The sequence below is a fragment of the Halichoeres trimaculatus genome, unplaced genomic scaffold (assembly GCF_033239565.1).
Source record: "Halichoeres trimaculatus isolate MK-OKI-2021-1 unplaced genomic scaffold, fHalTri1.1 fHalTri1_scaffold_8, whole genome shotgun sequence".
NCBI classification, from domain to species: Eukaryota; Metazoa; Chordata; class Actinopteri; order Labriformes; family Labridae; genus Halichoeres; species Halichoeres trimaculatus.
In genome coordinates, this window is record NW_027437186.1 from 14,528,003 (window position 1) to 14,543,280 (window position 15,278).

The 15,278-nt window shown below is 39.7% G+C and overlaps 1 protein-coding gene across 3 annotated transcripts in view; it reads right to left on the bottom strand.

Moving 5' to 3' along the window:
• rtn4b (reticulon 4b) overlaps nucleotides 1–10,303 on the bottom strand; it is a 31,863-nt gene extending 21,560 nt beyond the window's left edge. Inside the window, exons 1-2 of one of the 3 annotated variants that reach the window (XM_074675084.1) lie at nucleotides 9,462–10,303; nucleotides 1,233–1,286 (exon numbers count right to left, since the gene is read on the bottom strand). In XM_074675084.1, the coding sequence (XP_074531185.1) occupies nucleotides 1,233–1,286; nucleotides 9,462–10,089 (682 nt within the window). In that variant the 5' untranslated portion in view covers nucleotides 10,090–10,303. The remainder of the gene's footprint in view (nucleotides 1–1,232; nucleotides 1,287–9,461) is intronic. The other 2 variants (XM_074675085.1, XM_074675086.1) reach the window with 2 other exon arrangements.
• Between the last annotated feature and the right edge of the window lie 4,975 nt (nucleotides 10,304–15,278).

A 15,278-nucleotide genomic window follows, 5' to 3' on the forward strand; every position in this document is an offset into this window, starting at 1 on the left:
TTCTATTAGCAGTTGCTAGAGTTTTGACCCTTTTCTTAAAGTTTTCCATTAACATGACAGGTACTCCAGCACTGTATTGATATGCTAAGTCAAGTAAGGCAATGTAAAAGGACAACAGGCTACATGCATCTGTGCAGCAGTGCGCTGACTTTTAAGTAACTAGGGATGGGTACCGAATTATGTACTTTTATAGGTACCGACCGAATTCTGTCAAAAGTACCGGGTATCGATTCATGTAAAACCAAAAGGCACCATACCTAAATGCATTTTTGTGACTGTGAGGGAGTGGAAGAGTAGGTGATTTACCATGCTGGACATGAACACAGCATTACAAGGTTCTATATTGAAGAATAAATTTGTTAAATTGGAATTTTTTTATATTTCATTATTAAACAAATTGATATTTTTTATCACATAAACACAAAAAAGTACCGAAACTTGGTACCGTTGAGTACCCGTACCGATTGCCAGGTACTGGGCATCGGTACCGTATCGTTTCAAATGTGAAAGGTACCCATCCCTATAAGTTACTATGAATAATGATCATTTCAAGGCTGATGTTGTTGTTGACTCTTTTAGGCATTTTTATGTCAGCAGAGATGATTTTACTTTAGAGCAGCGAGCCCATGGAAAAACCTTTCATTAGCTAAGCCATTTTTTTTTTTCCAAAAAGAGTCAGGACTATGACAAACAAAGCAGAAAACCTTCCACAGTCAAGATTTGGCAGCATTTGTCTGGTTGTTTGAGTACCGCCCAGGTTTTATGCAAGGTGTTTTGGTGATGCAGTAGTTTTTTTGCCCCAGGTCTGGCGCCAACATACCATGCCCAATGTGTTTTAAATAACACAAAATGTTAATCCATAGTGGATAATGATTCCTCTCATAACAGCATCTTCAAGATAAATAACTGTAAATCATAAATTAAAAATGTTCAAGACCCGTAGATTACTGAGGAGAATCATTATTCCTCTACAACTACTTGAGTAAGTAAATGTCAGTCTACTCTACAGCATCAGTCACATATGAGTCACAGAACAAGACAAACACAGGCAAAGTCAAAACATCAAATGTAGTTTTTCAAAGATACAAGCATCTGTGCAAATGCTACAGGCAATCAAAACCTAACTCATTACATGCAAAAGGTTATTTCAACACTTCTATGAGGACTTAAGAAGTGCTTAAAGTAAATTAGCAAGGAGGAAAAGGGAAAAACAGCGAGCAAAGAGAACTTGCCTGTAGGGAATTGCATCAGAGGATGAGGTTGAGCTTTAGAAGGAGAAGGTACATCTGTGGAAGAAATAAGAGAAAGCACCAGAAAGCGAGTTCAGTTAGACAGGAAGCAAAGAAGAAGAAGAGGAAGACCTGGGGAAGTGACAGAGATCATCTCCACTTTAAGACTGTGTAGGATATTCAAATCCTGAATTAAATTGAAAACAGTACAAGGGTCAAGGGATAAAAGGGATCTGGAAAACTGATCATATTAACATGTAATGATCATGTCCTATCATGCTTTATAAGTTTTACGTCAACAAGAAACTTTCCAGTTTTATTAATTCTGGGAGATAACAATAATTACATTAAAGGAGCTTGTTATATCTTTATTTTGCCTCATTATACATACACTATACATTGGTTTTGGACTGACTGAGATGTTATTATTGGGCAATGAGTCATGTACCTTTGCAGTTTATATTTGTGTTTGAGATGAATAAAAATCAAATCAAATGTCTCTATCAAACAACAGTGTAACCACCAAATAGCTTTGGTGTATATTTGACTTAAAGGTCCCATGTTATGCAAACATCACTCTAAGTCTTTTAGTGAAATTTGTGGGTCTTTGGCTTTCCTCCCAGCCCACAAAATGTTAGTAGTTACTTAGTAGTGCTTGTGAATGCAAACTCCTGACCTAAAACGAGCTGTTTGGATTTTGGGGATTTGCCGACGTCAGCGATTCCCTTTTTTGACCAATCAGCAGCAAGTCTGACGTGATTGGTCCACCGTAGTAGATACCCCCGCCACCTCCCCTCCCCCCTGCTGAAGAAAAATCTCTCCAGCAGCAGGGAGGAGGATGCTAAAATTGAAGAGCCATCACTGCTTTGTTTTTGGCTGTAAACGGCCACATAGTTCCATGCTCAAGCTTCCCATCTCGGAAGAAGACAAGACTAAGTGGCTAGAGTTCATTTATCAAGGAAATGTGCCAGCTACACTCAGTAAAACTGTGCATGTGTGTGCTAGTCACTTCACGGCCGACTGCTTTTCCAACTTTGGACAGTACAACAGAGGGCTAGCGAATGGACTGGTCCTGAATCCAGGCACATTACCAACCATCCACCAACAAACCTCGGACCCTGGAAATGTGAGTATTTTAAATGCTGTGTGCTGTGGAGTCCCCAACCGGTGTCCCCCCTGTCTCCTTGTTAGCTTCAGGATGCTAACGTTAGCCGCAGTTAGCCTGTTGTTTAAGCCTGTAATGATACAGTAAACAAGCTTTGCTGTTTTTGCTGTCTAAACATTGTGCACTTGGAGCTCGTGGCGCCACTCTCAGTGACGCAGAAGAGCGGGGCGGTATCAGCGGGGGCTCATTTACATTGAAGGCCAGGGGGCTATGAGAGCCTGGAAACAATGCTGCTGTTTCTGATTTATTGGCTTTTTGGACAAAAACATGTTACTACCATTTCATGAAGACATCAATGATCCATACTAAACTGCAGAAAAGGAGCATAATATGGGACCTTTAATACATTCATCCCTAGTACTTCATAGATAGCCTAACTCTGGTTAAAAACTTTGCGAACAATGAACAAGAAAGAAATTCTAACCCCAAAAACAGCTTAGCTCAGCCAAACAAGCTGTACCACTACTAGCGTCTTTCTCCCATTCAAAGACCAGAGAACATGCCAGAAATGTGGCTTCTTAATTACGGCTCCTGTGTTGAAAAGTGTAGTTAAGGAGAACCAAAGAGGGACACATGGGTGTGTGTCTTCAGGGTATTCTCAACCCATTTAACAAAGCTATTCTCCAGAAAGCTCTTACTACATAGCCAGTGTGGGGATGCTGGAGTCATTCTCGCTTACTCAAGAAGGACTAGATATGTGACAAGAGGACAGCATGGCAGGCTAAACATCAGCATCATAGCAAGACAATACAAGAGAAAAATTACAAAAAGCCCTTAAAAAAACAAAGACACAGCTGTTACAAAGAGATGCAGGAATAGAAAGAACTAATGTTGGATCTGAGGAGAAAGATTATGCTTGGTGCTCAGTAATCCTCAGATCAGACAGAAATTAGCAAAAGAGTCATTGGAAACTATAAAAACTGACCAGAATAGAGTCAAACTGATCTTCAGCTAAAACTTCTTAAGTTATGCAACCAACTGCTTCACTACATTTTAACACCAGTGTGACTTCAATCAGAGGTGTTGCTTAAACAGAAAAAAGGAAGCTTATTCTAAGCTCTTTCTCAGTTCAACAAAAGATCAGGTGGTTTATAAAAGGCAAACTAAGTGGAATTAAATTAAGGGCAACACGCTATAAACAGGCTGTGTCTAGTTCTTTATCTAATTAACAGAAATCTGTTTTACAGACAAACAAAAGCATGTGGCAGGACAATAAATAAGCTCCAAGTAGTCCACATTGTGAGACTACTGTAGGCTACAGATTGATGAACAAAGGGGAAACAACAACAGTATTGTGTGGTTGTTGTTCATTGCTGAATGGACAGCAGGATTCACAGAAACATATTTAGGTGGATTATCATCATACAGACTAGCCTGAAAGAGGTCAGCGTCCCATCCACAATCATGGCTATAGATACCAGAGGAATCTGGACATTTTCGGTAGCTCATGAACTTAAAAAAAAAAAAAAAAATCAAATATCATGATGTCAAAACAACCAGACCACCAGTGAAGTTTATAATCCAACACAGAATATCCTCAGCTCACCCCAGATTAAAGAGTCTTTTGTTCAGACTAACAGTTCAAAAGCTCATAGATTAACTTCAATTTTTAGATCCTTTCAGCTCAAAGGCTAAAGCAGCACTTCTACCAGCACTGGTCTTTCTCCTGTTGGTCTGTTTCCTTTGTTTCGGAGAAGAGGACACTTCTTTGGACAATTTGGCTTTTGCAAATCGAGTAATAGAGAAAGTAACGTAATTTCTGACAGCAAGGTCATGATTTGTGGGTGATGTGTTAAATGTCTGATGTACTCTGAATAAATACAAACTGAAATCAGGCCTCAAGTTGTACACTATACTTTTGTTCATACGGCCTTAAGCATCAAGTGACGTCAATTTTTCTTTCAAAATCTCCACTTTAAACCCACAAAACATACCATTAACTTAATTCACAACCTGTGGGTAAAAGATGTTATCCCACAAGCCCCTTGATAAATACAGTCAGGAAAGGCAAAGAGCAAACAATGTTTAAGCAAGTCGTCAGATCAGTGATGATTCAATCAGTCACAGTGAATATTATGCAGACGAGGACTTTCATATGAACTTACCAAGTTAAAGTGATGGTTACATTTCATTAAAAGTGTTTGCAGTTGCAAGTTTTCACATAATCAAGCTTTATAATCAGTCTGCTTTTAGCAACAATGCTGATCTGAAAGCTCATTTGATCAAACAAGAGAAACAGATTTTGTATAAATTTCGGCTGACTGTGTGATCCGATAGTGATTAAGCCGACATGATTTTCAGTGAGGTCATTTTGTTTGGTTACCTCTGCTGTCAATGTTTAGCCTCAGACTGTGAAGAAGACCTGTAGGATAAAACCAATGAAACACATTTAACATCCAACTTTTATTTTTTTGAGATTTAGCCCTGTTTCATCCAGTCATGTTGAGTTGTGTTAAATGATGGTCACATGACTGAAAACCTGAATTAAATTGTCACCTTGTTATTTCACAGAAAGAAAAAATGAAATAAAGAATCAGAGACTAGCATTCACAGACATTCAATACTCTTAGATGACAAAATGAAAAAGCTTATGAACTTCAACATTTTAACTAAATGGACCAACTCTTACTAATTTTACAGACTCTCAAGAAATGGTAGCCAGCCAGTTGCTTTCTAGCCGGGGGTATACAAAGAAAAGCTGTAGTGCAGATATCCAGACTGGATGTCCAGCCTAAGTAACCCGAGGTTCTGTACAGCTTCCGTTTCCTGATCAGGTTGCACATATCAGTGTTTTCACTGCAACAGTGACTTACTGTGTGCACTCCAATTCAGTCTAGCATGCTCACTTTTTGAGCAACTCACAATCCTAGTGGTTCAATATTCGGTTGTAAGTAAAGAAGTAATAGTCTTCATATTTCATATCTAAGACAAACTGAGCATTAATACTCTGCTACATATTTTTAGACAACAATCAATTTCCCTACAAAGGATTTGAACCTCCAACTTTACAGCTCTACATGCTAAAGTATTTCTCTCCTCCATGAGCTATAAGTATCTTGAGGAATGCTTCACCCTTGACACCGATGTATGACTTCAGGCAAACATATCCCCTACTGCCATCTTGTAAAATAAAGAACTCAATGTACGGTTCATGTCAGAGCCACTCTCTGTGACCTGCAGGTACACAAGAGTTCAAAAGTCGGACACAGAACTCTTTCTCTTATCTGTAAATGGTGAAACTTTTGAGTTAGCAGAGCAGGTTATTTTGGTGCCTGCTGGTTTGTCTCACAGTAAAGACAGCAGAGAATATGCAGTGAGAACTGATGTCAGTGTTTCTGCTGCAGTCTCCCCTTCCACAGAACCAAGAGTTATGTAATTTTGCAGAAGCCCACATCTCAGAAAAAACCCAGAAAGGTTTGGGGTCTGTGCTGTCTCTGACTCTCACTTATTGCTCTTTGATGCAGTTTTGAGGGGAAACTCTTGTTTCTGGGCACTTTCATTCTGTGTTATGGTAAGGAATGTGGTTTGAGAGGCTCTAGCAAAATAAAAAACAACCCTTACTGCTGCATTTCATCTAGAGGTCCATACTGCAATGACTGCAGAGAGACATTAATATGTTATATAATTAATACTAATAAGCAGTGTTAGGAAGGAGGACATTAGAAGTCCAGAATGGTGATTGCTTTCACTGCCACATAATACTTTCAAGTTTCACAGATGTTAGAAGATGTACCTTTTAACTACTGGACAGAGCTGGGACAACTGTTTTCCCTGGCCCCAAATATTTATCTTAAGCTATGTTAAACCCTCCCCGACTAAAGCACTGGGAAGAAAGTAAAGACATAAAAGATTTTAAACTACAAATTTAAACTGGATATTGAAGCTAGCAAGCTCCGTAGCTGAGCACTCTATTGCTAGGCAACACATTTCACTGCTCTGATTGGTTGTAGCCTGAGGCAGTTTGTAATGAAAAGACTTTTGCTCCTTAAATTATCAGGCTTAAAAGTTAGGTATCAAACCTGAAATAATAGAAAACAAAGAAAAAGAAGTTATATTAAAAAAAAAAAAGAAAAAAAAAAAAAGAAAAAAAGAAAAAAATGATTACAAATTATTTAAGGTGAACCACATAGATGAGTTTGTTGAGAGTTTTAGCCACACAGAGATGAGAATTTTACTGCTGCTAAGCCATGCAACCTGTTTCACTGGCTGACACAGTAGGTAATACAGCTGAATGTACATAAAAAATTACACTGTGCACATTGAGGCCCTAAGATCGATTTTAATGTGATGAATCATCGTAGTAACATCTTTCAACATGCGTATCTGGAAAGCTCTGTGCTTATCACAGCAACAAGAGCAAGATTTGAAGCAGATTAACATATGGTTCCTGTTATATTTAAGAGTTTGTTTCACTTATGAGCTGAGAGCCAGCTGCTGTGCTGGCAGAGTCGAAACAACAGATAGAAGCATGTCTGCTGTTGTTGCTTTGGGTGGAGGGCCACTCCTGTCCAGCCTTCACCAGGATACAGAGAAAAACAACAACACATTGATTGAACTTTAAGCCTCTGTGACTGTGCATCTGACTTCTCCCCTCTCCACTTAATCCACCTGACCACACCACAAGCCTCTCACAAACACACACTGACAGATGTAGGTGACCCAAAAAAAGATGTAGGCCGGTTAGGATCGCCAAGCCCCCAGTAATTAACAGACCTGTCAGTCACACCATCTAGTGGGACAAAAACTCCCTTTAAACACCTTTCAAAGAGTAACGACATAAATGTGTGGAGGACAGTCACAGCAGGACCCATCTGATTGGATAAACAAACAAACAAAAACAAAAAATCACTGATTCATCACATTTTTGTCACTTTAAAAAAATTGCAGTTATAATAATTACAGAATATTTAATTCATTTCAAATAATTTTGGCCCTACTTTGAGAAATCCATAAGATTTTTTGTGTTTTTATTCAATAAAAACAAGATTTAGAAAATCTGAGATGCCGTTCAAATTTGAGCAACTGGAGCTTTTAAGACTTTAAACCTGGAGCAACAGGTAATTTCTGCCTTAAAGGTAAAAGGGTTTACTGCTGGGCCCTAACTAACCATTTTTCCTCAATATAACAGCATGTTATAGGTCTTTATGAATCTTACAAATGTAATAGAAAGCTTGTGTGATTGTTTTTGCAATTTACTAAAAGCTATTGGTTACTTTTATCCTAAGAAGCACTCATAAAATGCTTTAATACACTGTTTGGTGAAAAGTGACAATGATGAAGGCCTGGTTAAAGGAAAAAAAAGAAAATTATTTTAAATAATTCTAAATTAAATTTCAGTGGATACTTCTGCCAGAGCATAACGTAATGTGATTCCACCTTTATGTATTTTTTTTCACTCAGATGCTTTAACTGGACCTCGTGGTTTATCAACCTCCATCAGTGGCCTTGCCAGGCAGCCCCACCCTGCCTCTGTGCTGCCTCCCATGCCTGGAGGAGGGAAGACAGGCCTGTTTACCTGCTCCCTGCCAAATCCCAATAATAAAAAATAGTGTAAATAGAGCAGCTGCAGTTGTAGTAATAAACTTCTTAAAATCACTCTCACTCAAACCAAAAAAATGATTCACTTTTTGAGCTTTTGGACTGATGACAGCTTCCTGGAGAAACAAAAAAAGGCTAACAGGCCTCTTTAGCTGATCTGTTTTGAGAATTTGGGGTGCAGGTCTGGGTGGGGATAAGGGAAGGTTGACTTACTGCAAAGTCCGGTAAAGTATAAATAATAACTCAGCTTTCCAGCGGTTAAATCAGTGTCCTGATGGTGTGGGAAATCTGGGAGGCTGACAGGGAGTGGACGCAGAGCAGATTCCTTTGTTGTGACTAATCTCCGGTTAACAGCTTTGGTACGCCGTGAGGTGCTAACAGCTTCCATTATCGGACAGGTCCTTATCCAAAGTGCAACATCTTTTTAAAAAAACTTACTACCAAAACCGGTTTGATATAACACTCTATTATGTATTATGCTAAATTTGTTTTAATTCACAAAAGATCATAGTTCAGACAAAAGATATTATCTTATTGCGACAGCTAGCTTACGTCGGTAATGGGTAACTTCGTTGCAGTGTGAAACTGGACAACAGACATCTCACACTCATTAACCATATTTGTAATTCCACAAAATATATGGCTATGAAGTTATACAAAAGTTTTCGGCAAGCTTGTTCACGCTTTCGTTTGTATTTGTGCTGCCAAAATACGGGTAAAGGTTGTCCGATAATGGAACTCTGCTAGCAACTAGCGTTTAGCAGCAGCGGGCACGCAGCGGGCAAAGACCAGATGGGCGCTGCTCGGGCTGACACAATAATGCTACTAATAACGGTGAAACTGAAAAATGCATCACTTTAAAACAAATGGTTCATCTACAGGTTGATGAGCTAGTTGTTTTAATAAGATAAAGCCGGTCTGGTGCAATTTTGCCGGCTCATTCAGAGAACAGTTCTCAATATGCCTCCTGTCGTTTATTTGTCAAAACAGGTGGGCCGCATCTCAACACTGCGAAACCGGGGTTGGACTGCTAGCTCATCACGCAATATTCAGCTTCGTTTCGTTTATGAGAAATTTTACACTTCTTTAGTTACATTTCCTTGCATTTCCATTCATAATACACCGTGAAACAGCAGGTCCGCCTGATGATGGACCATTGCTTCCCTCAGGGTAGCATCACTAGCCCGCTAACCGGCTAACCTCACCATGACGGGCTTCCTCTCTCAGAATCCGAGCAAAATGACCACATCTTAATACAAATCAGCATAAACGTATGAATTAAGTTATATGAGCTCATAAAAGTATTGCTTGACTCCACTTAATTTAGGTCTGTGCCTTCTTCCGGGCAACCTCATAATGCTAACCCAGTTCAAATCGGAAACTAGAGAGGTTTAAAATTAAAAGCGTTTAAAACCGTTAAACTTCGTGTAATTCAGGGTTATGTAAAACACGCATGCTCATCTAGTTAAATTGCTGAAATAAATCGTCAAAATGTAAAATAATGAGTAATATTCCTACTAAACACTCACATGATGCTGGAGACGATGGTTCTTCTGTCACCGCAGGTTGCTCTGCTGCCTCTGCGGGGGCTGGGGCAGCTTTGCTGGGTTCAGCCGCTGGGAGGGCGTCGCTCTTCGGGACAGGTTCTGGCTCGGGGGCAGCCTGTGGCTCCGGTACGATCTTTGTACTCTCCGGTTCGGCTTTTGGGGCAACAACTTCTGGCTCCTCGGCAATTAAAGGGGGGTCGGAAACAAAAGAGGGGGTCGTGGAGTCTGGAATTATCGGTTCTGGCTCTGGCTCTGGTTCAGGTACGTACACCACTGGTTCTGGTTCTGGTTCTGGCTCTGGTTCAGGTTCATACACATCTGGTACTGAAGCCGGTTCTGGTTCCGTAACGGGGACAGACGCTGGTAATGTTACTGGCTCCTCAAAATCATTAATGGCACTTTCCGTGAACTCGTGTGGCGCACTGTCTTCAGCTATGTGCCGCTCCAAGGCGTCCTGAGCCCCGCCGACCAAGTCCACAATATCATCCACACTGAACAGGTCTTGTTTCGGCTGGTCCTGCTCGGAGTCTGGTTCGGCCTGGTAGTGGTGCACTTCCTCACTGAAAAGAGGAGTAGTGGAAGAGACTTCTTGCTCCACGCCGTCTGCCATTTTTCTCTTTATCCGAACTGGCTTCTTATGTGGAAAAAGTTTCAGATCCGGAAGGTTTTTGGCCAGCTACCCCCTCAAACAAACTTCTACCAGGAAATTTGTGGATCTGGACCTGAGTCCCCCGCCGGTTTATCTGCTATGGACACCGGACGAAGTTGAACAAGTGCGCCACACGGCAATTGCCACAGAGTCGGACCCGAGTCTCAGATGGACGCTGTAAAGTTGAGAGGGACATTAGGGAAACTCTGCTGACCAATTACCTGCGGCCTACTCCCAAAGTGACAAGGTCTGTGGCCAATAAGAGCGTGTCAGATTGAACGCCGACCCCGCCCACCCGAACGGGGGCGTAATTGGACACCTCCTCCATCAAAGCACCTCTAAACCTCAGGAGGAGCAGAGGGTTCAGTTAAAGTCTCCTCCTTTTCTGACATAACTTGTGCTCCAACAGGGCACTTATTACATAACTTTGACTTACTCCTTTTCTTTTTTTTCTAACGTTCACTCCCTCTGCTACTGACACCCAACCACAGGCTACAACACTGACTGGGGCTGCTCAGAGCGTGGACATCCTTCAAGTCAGAACAGACAGTAAAAATATTCTAAACCACTTTATTGAAGAACAAAATTTCACTTACAATGGCATTTTCTAATAACAAATTTACATTTGTGACCTTAAACCTTTATTCGACTATTTGACAGGGCAGAGAAAACAGGAAATGTAGGGAATGACATGTACCAGGACGTTGTGTTCCCTGCTTGGAGGGGGCTGTCAAATAAGTAACTAGAGCTTTCAAGTATGTAAAGTGCATTATTTACACATAAAACTATATAAATACCCCAAAATGTTTTCTAAAAAGCTGCACTCAAAGTAGTAAGTAACTCTCACCACAGGAGGAAGGTTTCACATTTTAAACAAGCAGAAAGGGCAAATCCTGAGGCAACATGTCACTCAACAAAATATGACTAATCACAGGGTTTCACAACTGTTAGCACAGAAGTGCTGTACTCACAGCTGCTATTGTATGCACAGCTTCACAGTATAACCAGATCTGCAGATAGAGGGTAGTACATGCTGTAAAGCACTTTGTTTTGAGACACGCTGTAATTTAAGAGCAACTTTGAAGGAAATGGACAAGCTGCTGATAAGATAAATAAAAGCATGGAAGCAATTGTGTATTAATTGAAATAAAATTATAACTGATAAAAGACAAAAGTGATCAGTTAAAATATAGGTATGAAAAGCATGACAACATACAGAAGAAACACAACCAGTTGTGTATAATTAAACCATTTTAATTGAACATTTTATTAAAAAGCAGGGAAAAAATGTAGGTCTCAAGTTCATGACTTAAGATCTCAGTAGATAAATAATTAAGTTATCAGCTGCTCTCAGATCCTGGGGCTGTTCCTTCACTCTGCAGTCATGTTAAGAAATCTGTGACACTGTAAACAGTGCACAGTTTTGAACCAAATAGCAGCAGCATGCTAACACACTCAGAACGAAATGCTAATATGGTGATGCTAAATCAGAATCAGCCTTTAAGCATGTTCTCATAGACTCAAGGAACTACCATCTAATCTGTTAGCACACAAATGGAGTGAAAACTCAGAACTTTTTTTTTTTTTTTTTTTACAAAGAGTCTGGTCCAACTGGGCCAATATGTGGACAATTCTTCATCTACAATGAATAGATAGTGTTTAGTCTCTTCTTTTGTTTGTAAGCTTTTTTTTCTTGAGATAGTGTGCTGTATTTGTCTTACTTTTCATAAAACTTAGAGTGCTGTTTGTTTCTGCAAATCAATAAGTCTTAATTGAAAGCAGCAAGCAGACACTTATGCAGATGGACTGGCCTTGACAGAAGCCAAGAGCTCTGAAACCACCAGTGAAATCATCACTTCGTGATCCTAGTGGCAGCAAAGTCCTCTACGTCATCAACACTGTTTTCCACTATACCTGGCACTTTCAGATATCATCAGAAATGCCTTCCAAACATTATTTTTGTATTTATGAAATACAGAAGCAACTTTTTGATGTTGAGGCTACTAAGGCTGAAAGTTTTAGACAGACTTTACCGGGCTGTGGCTGACTTTACTAACAGGTAGTCACACTCTAGAGGTTGGCTGGGAGGCTTAAAACCCACCTCAACTCTGTAATTTTGGTCGATTGGAAGTGCTGTGGCACCCTTTTCAGTTGTGCTTCAAAACTTCTATTCATAAACCAGTGGATGACATCACTGAGACTATGTGTATGTTTTATACAGTGGAAAAAAACATTATTATTTTCCTCCAGAAACCTAAATGTCAATATAGATAGTTATTTCAGTACATTTAACATACATCAGTGCATTTTTCAGGATATCTAATAATCATTTGTGGTACAATGGAAAACCCAGAGCATAACCAAAGCGAATCAAAGTTATTCTTTGTAAATCATGATTATTTCTACAACTCAACTGCAATCAATCCAAGCGTAGTTAAAATAGGTCATAAAAACCACTCTGTAAACCTGAGTGCAAGAGAGAAAATAAGGTGAATGGGTATTGGAAGGGTAATTCTCTGTGGACCATGAAAATGCAAGATTTCACAGCATCAGATGTTGAGATATTCTAGTCAGGCCACAAATGCATAACTAGACGTAAAGCTGCAGAAACAGGATTGTTTTTATATCCCATATTCTGCTTGACCCAGTCATAACAGAGATGAATAAGCTTCTTTTGAGAAATTTTGTGGTGAAAATGGGAAGCTTGAAGCTTCCCAGAAGCAGTGAGCTGAGCTCAGCTTCACTTGGAGAGATAGGATTACACAGCATACTGATGACAGGCCAGTGTCTATATATAACATGTGAATATATGCGTCTGTAAGTAAATATGGCCACTGGAGTTAGGCCAGCCAACATATGATAACATGAGAGAGACGTTAAGGGAGTAGAGGAGGACAGAAATGTTCTCTCTCCTCAACACCATCTGATATGTTGTACCCTGACAGAACAAGGTTCAAAGATTACACAATGATAGAATTTGTTATATTTCTCAATGTGTCCTAAAAACAGAGGCGATGTTATGTGCTTATGGGAGCAAGGTGAGTGTAGTTTATTTTAACTCAATGGCACATACAAAGTCCTACTTCCCCAAATAGCTTCAGCGCTAGAGCACCAACTGTGCAATAATCCCTGGCCAAAAATAGTCTTTAACAAATGCATTATTTCCACCTGTTTCACTGATAAAAACTACAGTGACCAGACACTTTTGGATATCACTGAGCCTTTAAAAAATATACTGAAGTTATATTTGTGAACTTATTTTACTCAACTGTCTTATCTTTAAGGAGGTCTTGAATCTGTACCAAAACTTTGCTAAATCTTTTGTCTCTGAACAAAATAGGTAAAAGTTTTGAGTTTAAATGTCACCATTTGATGCATTTAGCGTTAAGCTGAAAGCGCAGGCATAAAGTCACACAGCAGCCCACCATGTCAAGATTTGCACAATAAATTTGTACGGGGAAAAAAAACATTGGAAATATAGCTTTTAAAATCCAGAGGAGTGCTAACAATATTATTACAGTTTTTTCTTTCTCTCTTTTTGACCTCAAAATGCAAACTTTAAGTCTCATGAACAGAAATGTACCACATTTATCTGAAGAAGAATTCCAAACTCATGGAGCCAAAAGTGCAGTGGTGACAAAGCTAGCACATTAGAGGAAAGCTGATTTATTTAAAACAATGTCTTTTATTCCCTTTTTTCTTCTTTTCTTACTGTGGTTGTGGGAACATGAAGGATCTCAAAGCGAGGCCAACCCCCACTGGGGATTGCTCCTCTAATTTAGTTAATTAAAAATAAAATTAAGTAATGCTAACACCACTGTCATTGTAAGTCTAAGTAAGTTTAGAGTTGTCCTTCGACATGCTGTGGATTCAAGAGGTCACCCTGATAAACTAGAATACAAAAAAGAAAAACAAGACCCAGTGGCAGAAAGAGAGGGCAGAGAAACTTCTGTGCTAACAAACACAGCAGATCCCTAGTTAGTGTTACCTGGTGGCACAGGTGTGTAAACAGTGAGTCCATGCCCACAAAGCAAGAGAGCGACTGCTTTCAGAGCAGAAGCTAACAGAGGCTAATGAAACAGGCTAACAGCAGATTGTGTTACAGAAGTAAAAGCTCAAAAACTGGACATCACATGATAATGTAATGGTAGTATGCATAACATAACCTGAACAAAAAATGACAGAAAAAGTGTAAAACAAAGGTTGTTGGTTTGAAGCATGTGTTGCTGAAGCAAGCTTCTCATTGTGGTGTCACAATTCTACATTGTGTAGCGGACGCACAAGAGGCAGAACTTGTAAACTTGTAAACAGACTATAGTCAGACCTTCTCACACACTGCATTGTTCTGCCTTGCCAGCTCCACCATTTGATATTGATCCCGTTTTGCCCACTGCAGATTTGTTACTACCTCTGACGGGCCTAAGAATGCTGCCTTGAAGTGGGAATTAAGTAAGGCTTTTATCACTTTGTATTTAGTATGTTACATAGCAGATAGTGTTGAACAGCAGATTGAAAAATATGTTCTTTGCAGGTACTGCAAAATGTGTCTTAGCCTTCAAGTATGATGTGTGGCCTTCAGATTTAATCCCATGTGCCGATAAGACATTTACTTACAAAAGTCACACATACTTGATATGATAAATACATGCATTGGTATTTCCAGGTACTTGCTAGAAGACAAACTTTTAGCCTCCTTGACTTGTTTGTGAGGATGATTGTCGTATTACTGAAAAAAGGAAACAATGAACTCCACCATTACTGAGAAAAGGCATAGGTTTGAGTAATGAAGGGGAAACCCCATGGACAATCATAGGGTACTATTTCTGACTCAGTGAGGCATTTCAGTCATAGAGAGTACTATGACTCATTCATATAACTGTCAGGGTCTAAAAAATAGAAGGAAAGAGACCATTTCACAGAATGTGGCAGTTGAGATATTTCTATACACCTGTGTTTCAGTTTAAATGGTTCTGTGAAACTTACCTAAGTGTCCCATAGAATCACTGCATATTTTACTTTGGTCTGAATACAGTTCAGACTCCATAGATGTGCCTACAGATATTCTGTGGACACATCAGGTCCCTGAGGGTATCTCATGCTCTATGTTTTATTTAAAGACTGGGTAATGAAAACTAAGATGTGGGAAGATT